General features: G+C 40.0%; 2 protein-coding genes across 5 annotated transcripts in view; both read right to left on the reverse strand.

Annotated features, from left to right (window-relative positions):
• syn3 (synapsin III) overlaps positions 1-1,901 on the reverse strand; it is a 107,956-nt gene extending 106,055 nt beyond the window's left edge. The window contains exon 1 of the mRNA XM_032589036.1: positions 1,750-1,901. The gene's annotated coding sequence lies outside the window, so the exon portion shown is untranslated. The remainder of the gene's footprint in view (positions 1-1,749) is intronic.
• A 5,402-nt stretch (positions 1,902-7,303) lies between these two features.
• The window catches only part of LOC116736673 (protein mono-ADP-ribosyltransferase PARP12), a 28,372-nt gene continuing 22,009 nt past the window's right edge, over positions 7,304-13,666 (reverse strand). For 3 of the 4 annotated variants that reach the window (XM_032589290.1, XM_032589289.1, XM_032589291.1), the window contains exons 6-12: positions 12,148-12,313; positions 10,713-10,830; positions 10,533-10,629; positions 10,344-10,416; positions 9,062-9,192; positions 8,426-8,577; positions 7,304-8,099 (exon numbers count right to left, since the gene is read on the reverse strand). In XM_032589290.1, coding sequence (XP_032445181.1) covers positions 7,744-8,099; positions 8,426-8,577; positions 9,062-9,192; positions 10,344-10,416; positions 10,533-10,629; positions 10,713-10,830; positions 12,148-12,313 — 1,093 coding nt within the window. In that variant the 3' untranslated portion in view covers positions 7,304-7,743. The remainder of the gene's footprint in view (positions 8,100-8,425; positions 8,578-9,061; positions 9,193-10,343; positions 10,417-10,532; positions 10,630-10,712; positions 10,831-12,147; positions 12,314-13,666) is intronic. The other variant, XM_032589288.1, reaches the window with a different exon arrangement.

Here is a 13,666-nt window from a genome sequence, read left to right on the forward strand (position 1 = left end):
GATTGTCAACCAAATCCAGAAAACCCTTATAGAATATGAAAAATATGGTACAAAATCCTCAAAGAGGTTTTACCCCAAAGATACTGACTGCTCTGCACTCTTAATAGAACCCCGGATTCAAGTAAAATACGAAATATCACTTTAAACTCATTTTAAATGTGAACCAGATAGCAAGTCTAATTGGCTGCTTATCTGAAACTTAAAAATGATCAAGAGTCAGTACACAAATTTTAAAATATATTTTAAGTAGCATTTTTCATCTCTTTACTTCTTCTGACTTCATCCAATTAGCAACTCAGTGAAACTGAAAGCAGTCAGCTTACAGTCCTTCACTCACTTATTATTATTATTATTATTATTATTTGGTGATTTTAAGGAGAATCCAAAGTGCAATTATTTGACGATTTGATGAAGACAGTCCAAACAGAAGAGAAGTGGGGACAGGTGGAAGGGGCAGAGCAGGATAGACAAGAATCCAGGTGAGAACAGATACACACAGAGGTAACCAAGGTAACGAGGAACAGCTGGAACTAATTGCAGAGGACAGACAAGAGCTGAAGAAACAAAAATAAATCAAAAATACAAATAAATAAAAACCCAAACAGTCCAGTAACAGCATCAACACTGAAGCCTGTTAACAACATTTAGAAATGACAGACAAAAAATATGACAATATTTGACTTCTGCATTTATTGAGCTACTCTGATTAGCTGTAAACGTCAAAACTTCTGTAAAATCAAAGATATATCCACTTCGAGTAAGACGCTGACTGCGCACAAACGCCCAACAAAAACCCAGTTATGAAGAAAATAGGATAAATGTAGTGGCTGCTTATTTGTTCTGGTGTAAAGCCACTTTAATGTTCAACCAGCTTCTTCTTTCTTTGTTGACGTTTGTTAGCTTAGCTCTTAGCTGACGCGTCTCTGTCCAACGATATGCTCTTGCGCATTAAAGAAGTACTTACTAGTCCACACAAAGTCTGATGAACGACGAACTTTACTTTTCTTCGAGCAGATATTGCAGAATAATTCTTTAATCTTGAACAGCATTCCGCATTTAACGGTCAGAAACTGTGTAGAGTTCAGTTAACCACAATATTCAATTTTCTTTCTGGACTAAGTGAAACAGCATTTTCATATATTTTCAGTTACGACCTTTAGGAGGCGCTTTTCTACAAAAAACATGCTATAATAAAACCTTATTGCTAAGAAAGTATCTAAATATGCAAAAGGCAAAACAATATTACAAACTGACATTTTTGGCTCTTACAATAAAAATCGGAATTATTCCTTTAAGCTGCCGCATCTCGGCACAAAGGGGAATCCACTGCAGCTCGAAGAGTCAAATATTCCTCCAATGAAAAGAAAAGTGACGTTAGGAGGATTAGAAGTGACTTTCTGAGCTGGATGAGGCAGCAGCAGCAGCAGCAGCAGCAGCTCACCGGGTCACGGTGGTGAAATGGATCCATGCCCCCTCCTCCCCTTCCCTTCCCTGCGCTCCCACCGGAGGGGAGTGTGCGGGACTGTGGGCTGCGGGGCCACGGCGGAGGGAATCCCCGCACTCTCCGCCTCAGACAGGCTAAGCAGAACCCAGAGTCCCTGAACGCGTCCCGGCCAAGCAGAAGGCTGGTTCCAGTAAAGCACGCTTCTCTCTCCAAACAGCAAACCTCGCGACAGGAAGCGATAAAACACAAAGGCTGCGAACAAAGAGGCGGTGCGCGAATTAACTGCGCAAAAACGCGCAATTTACCTGAGCGGCTGGTGAAGATGAACAAGTGTTGGATGATGATGACCCTTCTTCTTCTTCTTCTTCCTCGGATGATGCTGATGATGCTACTGCTTCTTCTTCTGCTCTCCGATCCGTGGTCCTCCTCAGATTGTCAGCCAAACCCCTTCCTCTCTCTCTCTCTCTTTCTACAAGGGATGCTGGGAACGTGACGAGTGTACTGGATTCATTACTGCAGTCGGTTCTTGCAGCTGATTGGCTGATGGATTAATTAAGAAATTTAAAGCAGAAATCAAACACGCTTCTGTATGAACGGGCTTTGTGTTTTATCGGGATTCTATGTGATTGACCAAGACGAGATTTATGAAAGTCAAATAAAAAACAATGTTATATATAACATATATATAATATTGTTTTATATATATATATATATATATATATATATATATATATATATATATATATATATATATATATATATATATATATATATATATACACACATACATACATACATACATACTCATTGAATTCAATGAGAAAGTGTGTCCAAACTTTTGGTCTGTACTGTATATATATATATATAAATCACAGAGATCTTTTTATGTTTCATGCTTCTTTGCTGGAGACACTGAGCTGAATTAAGATCTGTACTTTGACTAGGCCACTTTATCACATGAATATGCTTTGATTTAAATAATGTGGCTGGCATGTTTTTAGCAGCATCTTTCATTTCATAAGCTCTGACTAGATTCTGTCATATTTTATTTACAGCTGATGGAAAAATTATATTTTACATTAAAATAGGACATCAGAGCAGTAAAATATTTATTTGGATACAGAAATGTGAGCTTAATAAAAACATGTTTAATACTTGCTTAAAGGTTGTATTTTATTCACTGAAATATATATACTGTACATATGAAATTTCTTATTTTATCTCCACTCCATGGTGAAGCATGGTGGTGACAGCATTAGGCTGTGGGGGAATAATTGTTCAAAAATACTTTATTTTTTCTCAAGAAACAGTGAAGAACTCAAACCATGCAAGTATCTTCAAATGGATCTGACGAATCTGAGTAAGCTTCTGACTGAAGACAGCTATGAAACGCTAGCAGCTCAGTAGAAACGTCCTGGATGATCCCACCTCTGCTAATCCACCTCATTTGCTTTTGATGCACCTCTTTAAATCCCTGCCTGCAAATTCAAGAGTTCTGAAGATAATTCAAAGGTTTATTATTAAATGGTAGAGCAGAGCAGGTTTCGGTGCATAGGGACAGTGTAAATGCACCGAGTGCATTAGATGCCGACACAGATCTTGTGATGTGACAGGAAACGGTAGAGTTTGACCTGAACATGAGAGCCATGTGAATCTTTGGATGATTCATGAAAAAGCAACAAAGCTGCAACCCGGTGGGAAAATGAAATGATTGCAGAATCCTTTTCTATTTGCATTAGATGTAAATATGTGATAACTGAGCCCAGGCATCACTGATGTAACCGGCTGCAACTCCCAAAGTTTTAAACTGTCCTTTTTTTCATCTGGATTCTTACGGCCCATGTAACATGATGACCAGAGTCTAATTACGACCAAAGCATCACAAACACGAAGCTGAATGAAGGGAGACTGAATGACAGCTTCAAAGAGTGATTCCAGTTTTTACCCAGCGCTGCAGCAGCAGCAGCAGCAGCAGCAGCAGCAGCTCCTGCATTTTTGATTTTCTGCTGATTCATTCCAGATTCCAGCTTTTTTTTTTGTTGTTGTTGTTTGTGTCTCTTTACAGATGCATTTTGCTGTACAGATGCATTTTGCGTGCGTCTGGGAAAAACGAGAAGAGAGGAAGGGGCAACCGTCCACAGAGCAGCACAAACACTGACGTCACAGCAGCATTGTCAGGAAGCGTCGAATTTCATGGAGTTCCCTAAAAAAAAAACCATCCAGAGCCTCTGAGTAATTCAGTCGAAACGTTGTAACTTAAGCTACAATGAATCGGATAAAATCAGGAATTTTGATTTAGTAAAAGTGGAGGGGCTGGTTGACCTTTAAACTTTAATTAATATCTTCAAAGTCAAAGCAGCATAAACAAAAGTTTTTGCTACACAAACGGAGTCGAGTTGATTGGCACCAATTTTGTCTGATTTGAAGAAGGATGGAGGGGTGAGGGTGGGGGGTCTGGATGACCTTTTATGACCTCTGGAAACATTTCTTAATATATTTAAAATGATATGAGAAACAGCACAAACATTTGACATGAATTTTGTCTGATTTGTAGAAGGTGCAGTGGGGGGGATGTTTGTAATTCACAGCACTTGTTCCTAGATGGGGATTTTTAAACAGCATATCTAAAAATTATTAATAATCATGTAAAATAGTGCAACATGATGTTGACAATATATTCACAATTATGCATAGAGTGGAAATATCAATATTTTATTCCATATTCAGCTTTTTATGCCATACTTCCCCAAGTCTGAAAACACCTAAGTCAACCCAAATCAATTTCACTGCTCATCTAAACTCTCCCAGGCTGCCTAGCAACCCCGTCTTCTGTGGGCCTCAAGTGGTTTGGTGTAAATCTGATGTGGCTCCTTAATAATCAGCTGATCATCTGACACATTACTGATCTACCAGAACTGAACCGGTGACCAAGGAGAGCCGTCACACTCGTGTGAGACAGTCGGGACGGCCCAGAAACGAGGACAGGGCTCTCATTTCACAAACTCATTCTTAGCCGGAAACCGAAACGGTGAGGTTTGTCATCCGACAGGCTGATGATGTGATGCAGGGGGAAGAGAGGAGCCGGGAGACCCACGCAGCAGCAGCCACGTCGCGCACACGACAGGAAATGGCTGCTCAGGCTGTTTAATGTCACTGGATATTTCCTGCCGTTGGAGGGGGAGCTGTTACGTCCTGCGGGGCACAGCTGCAGTTCCCACTGGGAAGCTCCATCTTAATGGGCTGCAGAGGCATAATGAAGAAAACATGATGCGGCGGACATGACAGTCCAATACATCCACCCTCCACCGACTGTCTGCTTGTGATCCTATCTACAGTCACAACCGTTCGTCTTCATTTGTATGAATGAAACGCAGAGTAAGAGCTCTCAAATACTGCAACAGGAAGGCCAGGCAAGTTTATTTACACAGCACCTTTCAGCCAACGACAACTCAAAGTGCTAGGAAGTTAAAAACTAATTAGACAGATTAAATTTAGTCAAGTTTGAAAAAAGAAAACTATTTTATTAGCTTTGTTTTGTGCTACACTAACCAATTTCAGAAATATGAAGTTAAATGAAGAAAGTCACACCAGCTCATAACAGGAAGCAACTTTATTTTGAAATGACCCAGGAAGAAAGCATGACTTTACATCAAGATTTGGAAAATCCTCCATTCAAGTCATTACTTAATATATTTAATGAAAATAAAAATAAAAATCAAGGAGCCCTTATTTTTTATATTTTGATATTTCTTTTTATAAAAGGGACACATAAATTTAGTGGCTCATGAAAAGCAGTTCTGGTTAAGTATTTATTGATCTAATTCTGTGTAATTTGATTACAATTAACAAAGAGAATTGGAAAAAGTAGACCAACAAAAACTCCTCACAAGGTTTAGAGGTCTTGGTAATTAACCGCCACAGTTCTGAACAAGATAAATAAGAAACAGAAGATGCTGTGAAAGTGAAGGTTGTCAAGGCATCGAACCAAAAACAAACAAAAAGAACAACAACAAACCAAACAGCATATAGACTAGACACAAGCTTGAGTGCAATAATCTGTCATGTCAGAGGAGGCGCTGGCGAGCACAAAGATCCTATTTTCGGAGTTTACCCTCCTGTAAATGTAAAGTCTCCCATTTTGGTCGAGAAACTAGAATTTTTTATCCCCCTTTTCTCGCCGGGCTCCAGTATTAGTGTTCCAGTGTTCCCTCCACTCTTACATTAGTTTAATCCTCCACAAGCCCGACAGTACTGTACCACAGGACGGCGACAATTCCTGTATTTTCTAATCTAAAACTTGGATGGTTTTATCTCATTCCAACACTCAGAAGTTGTTTAACTAACCTCTGATGCAATTTATCATTACGGCTGCAGCTCCAAGGAAGCAGCACTTTAAAACGTCTTTAAGTTTTTTTTTTCAATTTACATGACTCTAAAAGCACAATATGATTAGTATTAAAGCAACAGAACATTTGACAGAAACATAAGATTTTCTCACTTCGTTCTAAACTCAAATCATTCATTTGCCTCAACCGTCAATCAGACCAATCAATGTATGAAGTATTTTCAAATAAACAGTTTGTCCCCCTCTACTGGCCGGTAGAAGATCATTTAAATTCATTTCAATTTAGTTTATTTATATCACACCAATTCACAACAACCTGACCTTTTGTAAAGTCCCAAGGCACTTCACAAAAAAACAAAAAAAATCATTTCACTTCAATCACACACATTCCAGCTGATCCTAGTTATTACACACAATAACTAATTGAGAAAGCTCAAATAGTTATTCAAAGTTGATTAAACGTTCCTATCTATGGAAGCGAGACCCAACCTAAGGAGGAGGGAATGCCGAATGGCTTGCGGCATTCCCTCCTCCTGGATCAGCATCCAGCACTTCTGTTTTGTTGTTGACTTTACAGCAGTCCCTCATACTGAGCATGCATGTAGGGACAGAGGATAGGAAAACTTCCTGTTTAACAGGAGTAAGGAACCTCCAGCAGAACCAGGTCCTGACTCAGTGCAAGCGGTCGTCTGCCACAACCGGCTTTGAGAAGACAGAGCAGAATGCACAAAAAGAAACCAATGAACTGTTAAAAATACAGACAAACAAAAGTTTCTATCACTTCTTAATAGTTGATGACAGACCAATGTAGTGTCTATTCATTAATACCACATTTTACTTCCATGGTCTTTTCCCACACGCCAACCATCGATATTGTTAATGCGATGCGGCTTCCTGATCCCAGAATACATGACGTACGTTATTAAACGTGCCAAGTTAGGGCGGTTAGAAACCACCTTGTTGTTCGTGGTGTGTCCCAGTCAAATCAGTGCAAGAATTCTGGACTTGTCTGATCTGATTCATTGGGCGCTCCTACATTAAAGTAGTAAGAGTGAACTTTCTCAAAAATAAATTGTCGTTGGTTGTCGTTCACGCGGGAACGAGCTTTGAGAATGCTCTGCTTTTGTTCTTATTGTTTCAGCTTTTTGTCCACAAAGGAATGGACTATTAACAGCTGGAAACATGTATCAGAATGAAAAACATTGTGAAATGCCACTCCTGTGTTTATCATGTGGCAATCCAAAACTAAATGTTTTCAAAACGATTGTAATAGCTCCACGGCACAAGCTTTATGCGCCTGCTCCATGTCGCCTTCTGGTGTTTACTGCTACGTTTGTTTTTATGGTAGCAGCATCACAGTGTCACCTACAGCTTCGGTAGTGTAGCTTATTTGTAATGTTTTTGTCTGGATAAGAATTTGTAAAAAAAATAATAAAAGATGTCTTTATGAGCATCTTTTTAGCGCCATCCTCTGGATAAAGAGGTATAAAAAATATTGCTTATGAGATTTTTTATTTGGAAGCCTCAAACAGACAGTTTTTGCTTTGACTGTTGAAGATTCCATCGATATATCTCGTTGTACCTCCCCGTATACCCTCAAAAAGCATGCTGGAGTTGGGATGCAAACACCAGTGACGACAGTCAGTCGTGTTTTTGTGGACCTGATGGATGGATGCCCTTCATGTACAAAGTCCATTTCACATTTACTGTTCAGCGTCGGTACTTTATGTATGAGTGACCATCTGACGTGTCACTTAATTGTCCATTTTAGTCTTCACTTGTACTTTTTTTCACTTCCATAATTTTTAATATTGTAGACGTGTGTGGTGAATATTTCTTTGAGTTTATCAAAAGACATCATTACCTGGCATAATTTTGTTTCAGATGATTTTTGAGAAAAAATTCACTAAACTTCCTCCACTGTTAACACCCAAGTCTTACTTCATAGCTGTGCTCAGGCTATGACACAGGAACTGTCTGAAGAGCTGGCTTGATTTGACGCTGCGCTGCCTTGATACACTGGTGCACTACTAAATATGTCAACCAGCGGGTGTGTGGTCTTGTACGTCAGCAGGTACTCAGGATAGATGTGGTGCTTCTCAAAGACAACAAAAATGGAAGGATTTCGGACATCGTTGACGCAGCTGTCGTAGAAGTTTATGTCTCCACCGTCTTTGGAAGGAGGTCGGACGTAGCTGGGGTCCCCTCTTGTGTAGCTGCCCACCAGGACACGAGACACAAACATGGTTTTGACATCAGAGTCACCAGTGTAGCTGTGGGAGTATTTAGCGTCCCGAGCAAAGTAGCTTCCTGTGATTAGAAACAAAAAGATAAGTGAGAAAGACGAAACACTCGTTGAGCTTTACGGCAGTAAGAAAGGCAGGTCTTTCATGAGTTATGGAGATTTTTTAGCATGTTTATTTGAATGGCATCTTCTCTTCACCAGTCCCATAGCACGCCAACCTTCGACTGATATAAAAATTCCGAGACACTATGAAAAGTTAAGTATGTCGAAAAACGCTGAAGTATCTTTTATCGTACATTGTTTGTTACAAGTGTTAGTGAGGTAAATTTAGAAAGAAAAGGCTCATCGTACACTGGGGTAAACCCTGACCGAACCACCATCTTTAACCCACCTTTGCCATAAGCTGTTCCATTAACTCCACAGATCCTCCAGTCAAAGTTGTTGAGACAAATGGCGCCAATGTATTTCGAGTCAGTCCCATGAAAAAGTTGCTTTTCTTCCACCTCCCGTCCTCTGTTGTTGTTCTTCATCTGAGTCTTTTGCCTTTAGGTCAAAATGTGGCAAAGGAATGTCCTTTAAAAACATGTTCACAGAGCTAACGTGCTGCTAAAGTACCAACTGAAAGGGAAACTAAAGAACAATGCTAAATGCTGACATGAGGTAGTTACTAGAGGATATCTATTAAAAATATGATTAGTTTTTAAAAGATCACTTAAAAAAAAACTGGCAAAGAGTGACCAAAGACTGTATTAAAATAAATTGAATAAAAAAAACCATGGTTTATAGCAGGGGTGGGCACTCCTGGTCCTCGAGGGCCGGTGTCCTGCAACTTTTAGATGCATCTCTACTTCAACACACCTGAGTCAAATAATGAGGTCGTTAACAGGACTCTGGATAACTTGACTGCACTTAGGAGGAGATTCAGCTGTTGGATTCAGGTGTGTTGGACCAGGGAGACATCTAAGAGTTGCAGGACACCGGCCCTCGAGGACCAGGAGTGCCCACCCCTGGTTTATAGCATACATACAACTGAAAGGCTTCCCAAAGCGCCTTGTTCTGAATCCGCTCTATCTTGACAATATCGAAGTCTCTCAAGGTCGAATGAAAACGTGCTTCAATCTTTTGAAATTCATCCGTAGTGTGCGAGACGGCAACTCTCTACAACACACAGAAGCAGGAAGGTTTTCAGTGGCAGTCACCAGGACCAGTGGATGGAGGAGAAATATTAGAAAACTTTGAATTATTCTGAAAAAAAATGGGATTCGCCAAGGCAAAGATGAGTACAAGTCGGCAGGGCGCAGTGAAAAATAAGAAAAAAACAAAACATACATTTCTGAGAAAACAGGAAATATGTTCAGTTTCTCATTTTGGAGGGAGTGTCTGAACTTTGATTTTAAAACACTGTTATGACACACAGCACTGAAGAACGTTTTGTGGAATGTCAGTTAATTAGTTCATTTTAAAGAACGTGTATCAACGTATGGCTGCATTTAATAACATAAGTATGAGCATATTATGGCAATTATTAATTTAATTCCATGTAGTAGTTTTGGTTGAGTAGTGAACTGTTTGATCCAATCATATTTGCATTTGGAGGTGAACAAAATGTCAAGTAATATTTATCTAAGTTTGAAACATTTGCCCTCAGTCTTGGCCTTGGTTTGGTCTCGACTCCATCCCTGGTTGCCTCACTGTTTCCTTCAAATACAAATTAATTTTGTTCGCTTAGTAGCAACTTTTGGGCATGTAAATTTATAGTAGGAAAATCTTGAAATAGAGCACCGCTTACTGATCAAACAGAGAACTTCCATATTTTCCTTATATATCTGTGTGAACTCTCATTTTATGCCAGCAGAGCTGCAAGAGGGGAAACCAGTTCCAGGTACTTTATCTAATCTTAGAATTTAGTCCATCCTGGACATTTTCTTGACATGTAACAAATAATATATATATATACGTACATGTACTGTATATATGTTGTTTTAAGCTTTTTGGACTTCAATGATCAAATCTGAAGCGCACTTCTTCCTCACAATCTCAGATTTGAGTCTGAGAATCCGAGTCCTTCAGAAATGTTCTAGTTTTGTGTTCCCTGTTGCTCCTTTTTATGAATGACACAACTCTGCGTTTTGCATACACTCACTGTGGGGTAAACCAGTGGTGGTGACTGAGTCTTTCAGAAGCTGGAGGACGATAGTTTGGATTTTTACACCCTTAATTTGCTTTCTGGAAAAAGTACATAATTCACCCCATTCCCACCACAGAGTGGAGAGGCAGGAAACCCAAACCCTGTAGTGAGTTTATTATACCGAGAATCCTGTTGGAGGGATCTGCGTCTTGTCCCAGTGGTTTGGGACGGGAGAAAAGATTCCTGGAGGCTTTCTGCAAGAATAGATGGTGAGAATAAGTTTCATGTTGAACCATTTAAAAACATTGAGATCACATTCACAACCAGAGGACTAACACAAAGCTGCTTTAGGTCACATTCCTCAACCTACCTCACTTTCTTGGTTCGGACATCAGCGGCAGAGACGAACCGAGGACGTCTGCTCACAAGCCTCTTAGTACGGTAATGCTTATTAGTTTGAATCATGTCTGAAGGGAAGAAAGTCATATTAATTGAAGTTGTATTTATTTGCTTTTGAACCCATTTCAAACGTCAAAGTCTTGTGTTTTACCCTGGAAACTAAGAGAATAAGACTGGGAGCCAGCAGAGAACTCCACTTCGCTCTCATTGTCCAGAAGCTTCTGCTCCAGAGTTTCACTTCTGATGTCTGATGATTTCCCTCTGGCGCTCTGCAACACAGTGTTGGTGGTTCTGGCTCAGTACTTGGAGAAAAATATCATAAGATACAGATACAGCAGATACAGATACAGAAACTTCACAACAGTAGTTGTCTGGGAAAGACGTTGTTCTACCGTAAGAACAAGACCCTGACAATAAAAATGACCTTCCATTGGTTTTGTGTTACCACCATGACTGACCGCAGAGATGGACGGTGATGTGAAGCAGTAGTTTTCTGCCACACACACACACACACACATACATACTTCTGTATATTTGGATTTTGGTTCTGACCAGAGAATCTCATTCAACATGTTTGCTGTGTTTCCTATAAGGCCAGAGGCAGGGCTTTCTGCAGCTTTCTTGAATTGAATTCAGTCATGGACACTTCTGAAACGGATTTTTTATTTGTATTTTTTTTGCCTTCTGATTTTGAGCACAAAATGAGCAAAAACTTGATACAACACAAGTGTTGAAGTAAATTATTAATGACTATTATTTCATAAAGGTTTTGAATACTTTTGAATACTTTTATTATTATTAATTACTTTTTACTTTTACTTGATTACTTTTATTATTTGTGTTTATTGATTACCTTACTATTATTACCTTACTATTGATTGTTTTACTCATTTAATCCTATTACTCATTTATTCTTATTTCATTTTATTATATGTTAAATATGTTAAAGGTCACAGTTTCTGACACTGACTGCAGTTTAAGGGTGACAATTGTCTGTTCTCTGGAGACTGTTTTAACAGGAAACTTCCTGACTACAATCTAGCTCACTCAGCAGCCACCGTTAATTGGGGCCCCTGAGTTGCACGGATGCGAAACTTGTGAGTTGAACAGAAGGACAAACAGATAGGTTTCTTGTCTCACTTAACTATCTAAGAATAAACTGTTGATTCTGCAAGTAAACCGCATACAACAAAAGGTCAGTAAAAGTGTCATATGCAGAAGTATTTGTGGTTAAGGTGTCAACGTTTCGAGACTGCAGATGTTTCCACTAGATGACCTGTGTGTCACCTATGCCCTATTGTCAAGAAGAAACTGTCTGTACTTATGTTTTTTTTCTTTCTTTGTGTGGTTAATGCTCTCCCCATTGGCTACGTGTTTGAGTCTGTATAAGAGGAGGCTGTTCAGGCAACGCAGCCAGAGAGATTCTTTGACACTCATGTGTGCTGTTGACCGCTGTGTGTTAAATGACCTTTCTCCAATTGCAATTGCTTTAATAAACTTGTATCTTTATTCTGATATTTGCCTCCTAGATATTTGTTGCTTTAACACAAGTATTTAGAAATCATATAAAAAGTTTGCGTACTCACATCTGAACCGTACATGTTCCACTTTCCAAACTCGTCCTGCCAGTACCAGAGCCACTCCGTGGTGTGAATGAAGGTCGGCTCAACCAAAGAGTTCACCGTAGTGAGCCGTCGCACTTTGTTCCCTTCACGCGTCATGGTGTCAAAATGAACAGGCGGACTCCCGCTGCTGCAAACACAAAGCAATGCCTTCCTGAACTTAGAGGAGATACGATAAATGTTATACTTGTTAAACTCGTCACCATCATTGTGGGAGTTCTTCAATGTAGATGATGTCTTTCATATTTTGAGGGGTTTTGCCCAAATTAAATTTTAAATGCTACAATTGTTTCCCAGAGAAAAGCTGTGCAAAATTAATAACTATTTAATATTTTAAAAAAGCAATCTCAATCAATCAATCAATCAATCAGCTTTTATTGTCAATTCCTCTTACATGTCCAGACATACAAGGGAATCGAAATGACGTTTCTCACTATCCCACAGTGATACAAGACAGGGCGTTACTAACATTGAGTAACAATAAGACACAGTCTAACTAAAATTATCCTAAACAATTAATAAATAGATGTACAATAACTAGACATATAGCATAAAAAGTTTTACAACTGAGAATGTATGTTTATATATAAGTATATGGAGATATACAGATAAAAAAAAGTGGCAGAAGTGCAGAGTTTAAATGCCGAATTTGCCCTCTATGTTAGGAGGAAGGGCAGTTGTGCAAGGTTCTGGGTTTCTTCTTCTTCTTCATCTTCTTGGCCGCTTTGATGCTGAGGGGAGGGAATTCAGCATCCTCACAGCCTGATGGATGAAACTGTTGGAGAGTCTGGTGGTGCGGGAGCAGAGGCTTCTATATCTTTTCCCGGAGGGCAGGACACTGAACAGTTTGTGGGCAGGATGATTTCCATCTCCCACAAACGTGACTGCTTTCTGGGTGAGTCGGGTGGTGTACAGGTCTTGCAGGGCGGGGAGTGGGGCACCAATGATCTTAGAGGCTGTTTTCACAATGCGCTGCAGGGCTTTTCTGTTCTGTTCTGTGCAGCTTCCGCCCCACACTGTGATGCAGCTAGTCAGGGTGCTTTCTATGGTGCCTCTGTAGAAAGTAGTCAAGATGGGTGGTGAAGCACTTGCCTTCTTGAGCTTGCGCAGGAAGTAGAGGCGTTATTGGGCCTTCTTCACAAGTGATGTGGTGTTGGTGGTCCAGGAGAGGTCTTCACAGATGTGCACCCCAAGGAATTTTGTGCTGCCTACTCTCTCTACTGCAGCGCCATCTATGGTCAGTGGTGGGTGTTCGATATGGCCCTTCCTGAAGTCCATAACAATCTCCTTGGTTTTGCTGACATTTAGCAAGAGGTTGTTGTTGCTGCACCACTTGGTCAAAAGATGGACCTCCTCCCTGTAGTGGGTTTCATCGTCCTTGGTGATGAGGCCCACAAGAGTTGCGTCGTCTGTAAACTTCACTATATGGTTGGAGGTGTGGGTTGTTGTGCAGTCATGTGTCAGCAGGGTGAAGAGCACAGGA

The sequence above is a fragment of the Xiphophorus hellerii genome, chromosome 17, assembly GCF_003331165.1.
Source record: "Xiphophorus hellerii strain 12219 chromosome 17, Xiphophorus_hellerii-4.1, whole genome shotgun sequence".
NCBI classification, from domain to species: Eukaryota; Metazoa; Chordata; class Actinopteri; order Cyprinodontiformes; family Poeciliidae; genus Xiphophorus; species Xiphophorus hellerii.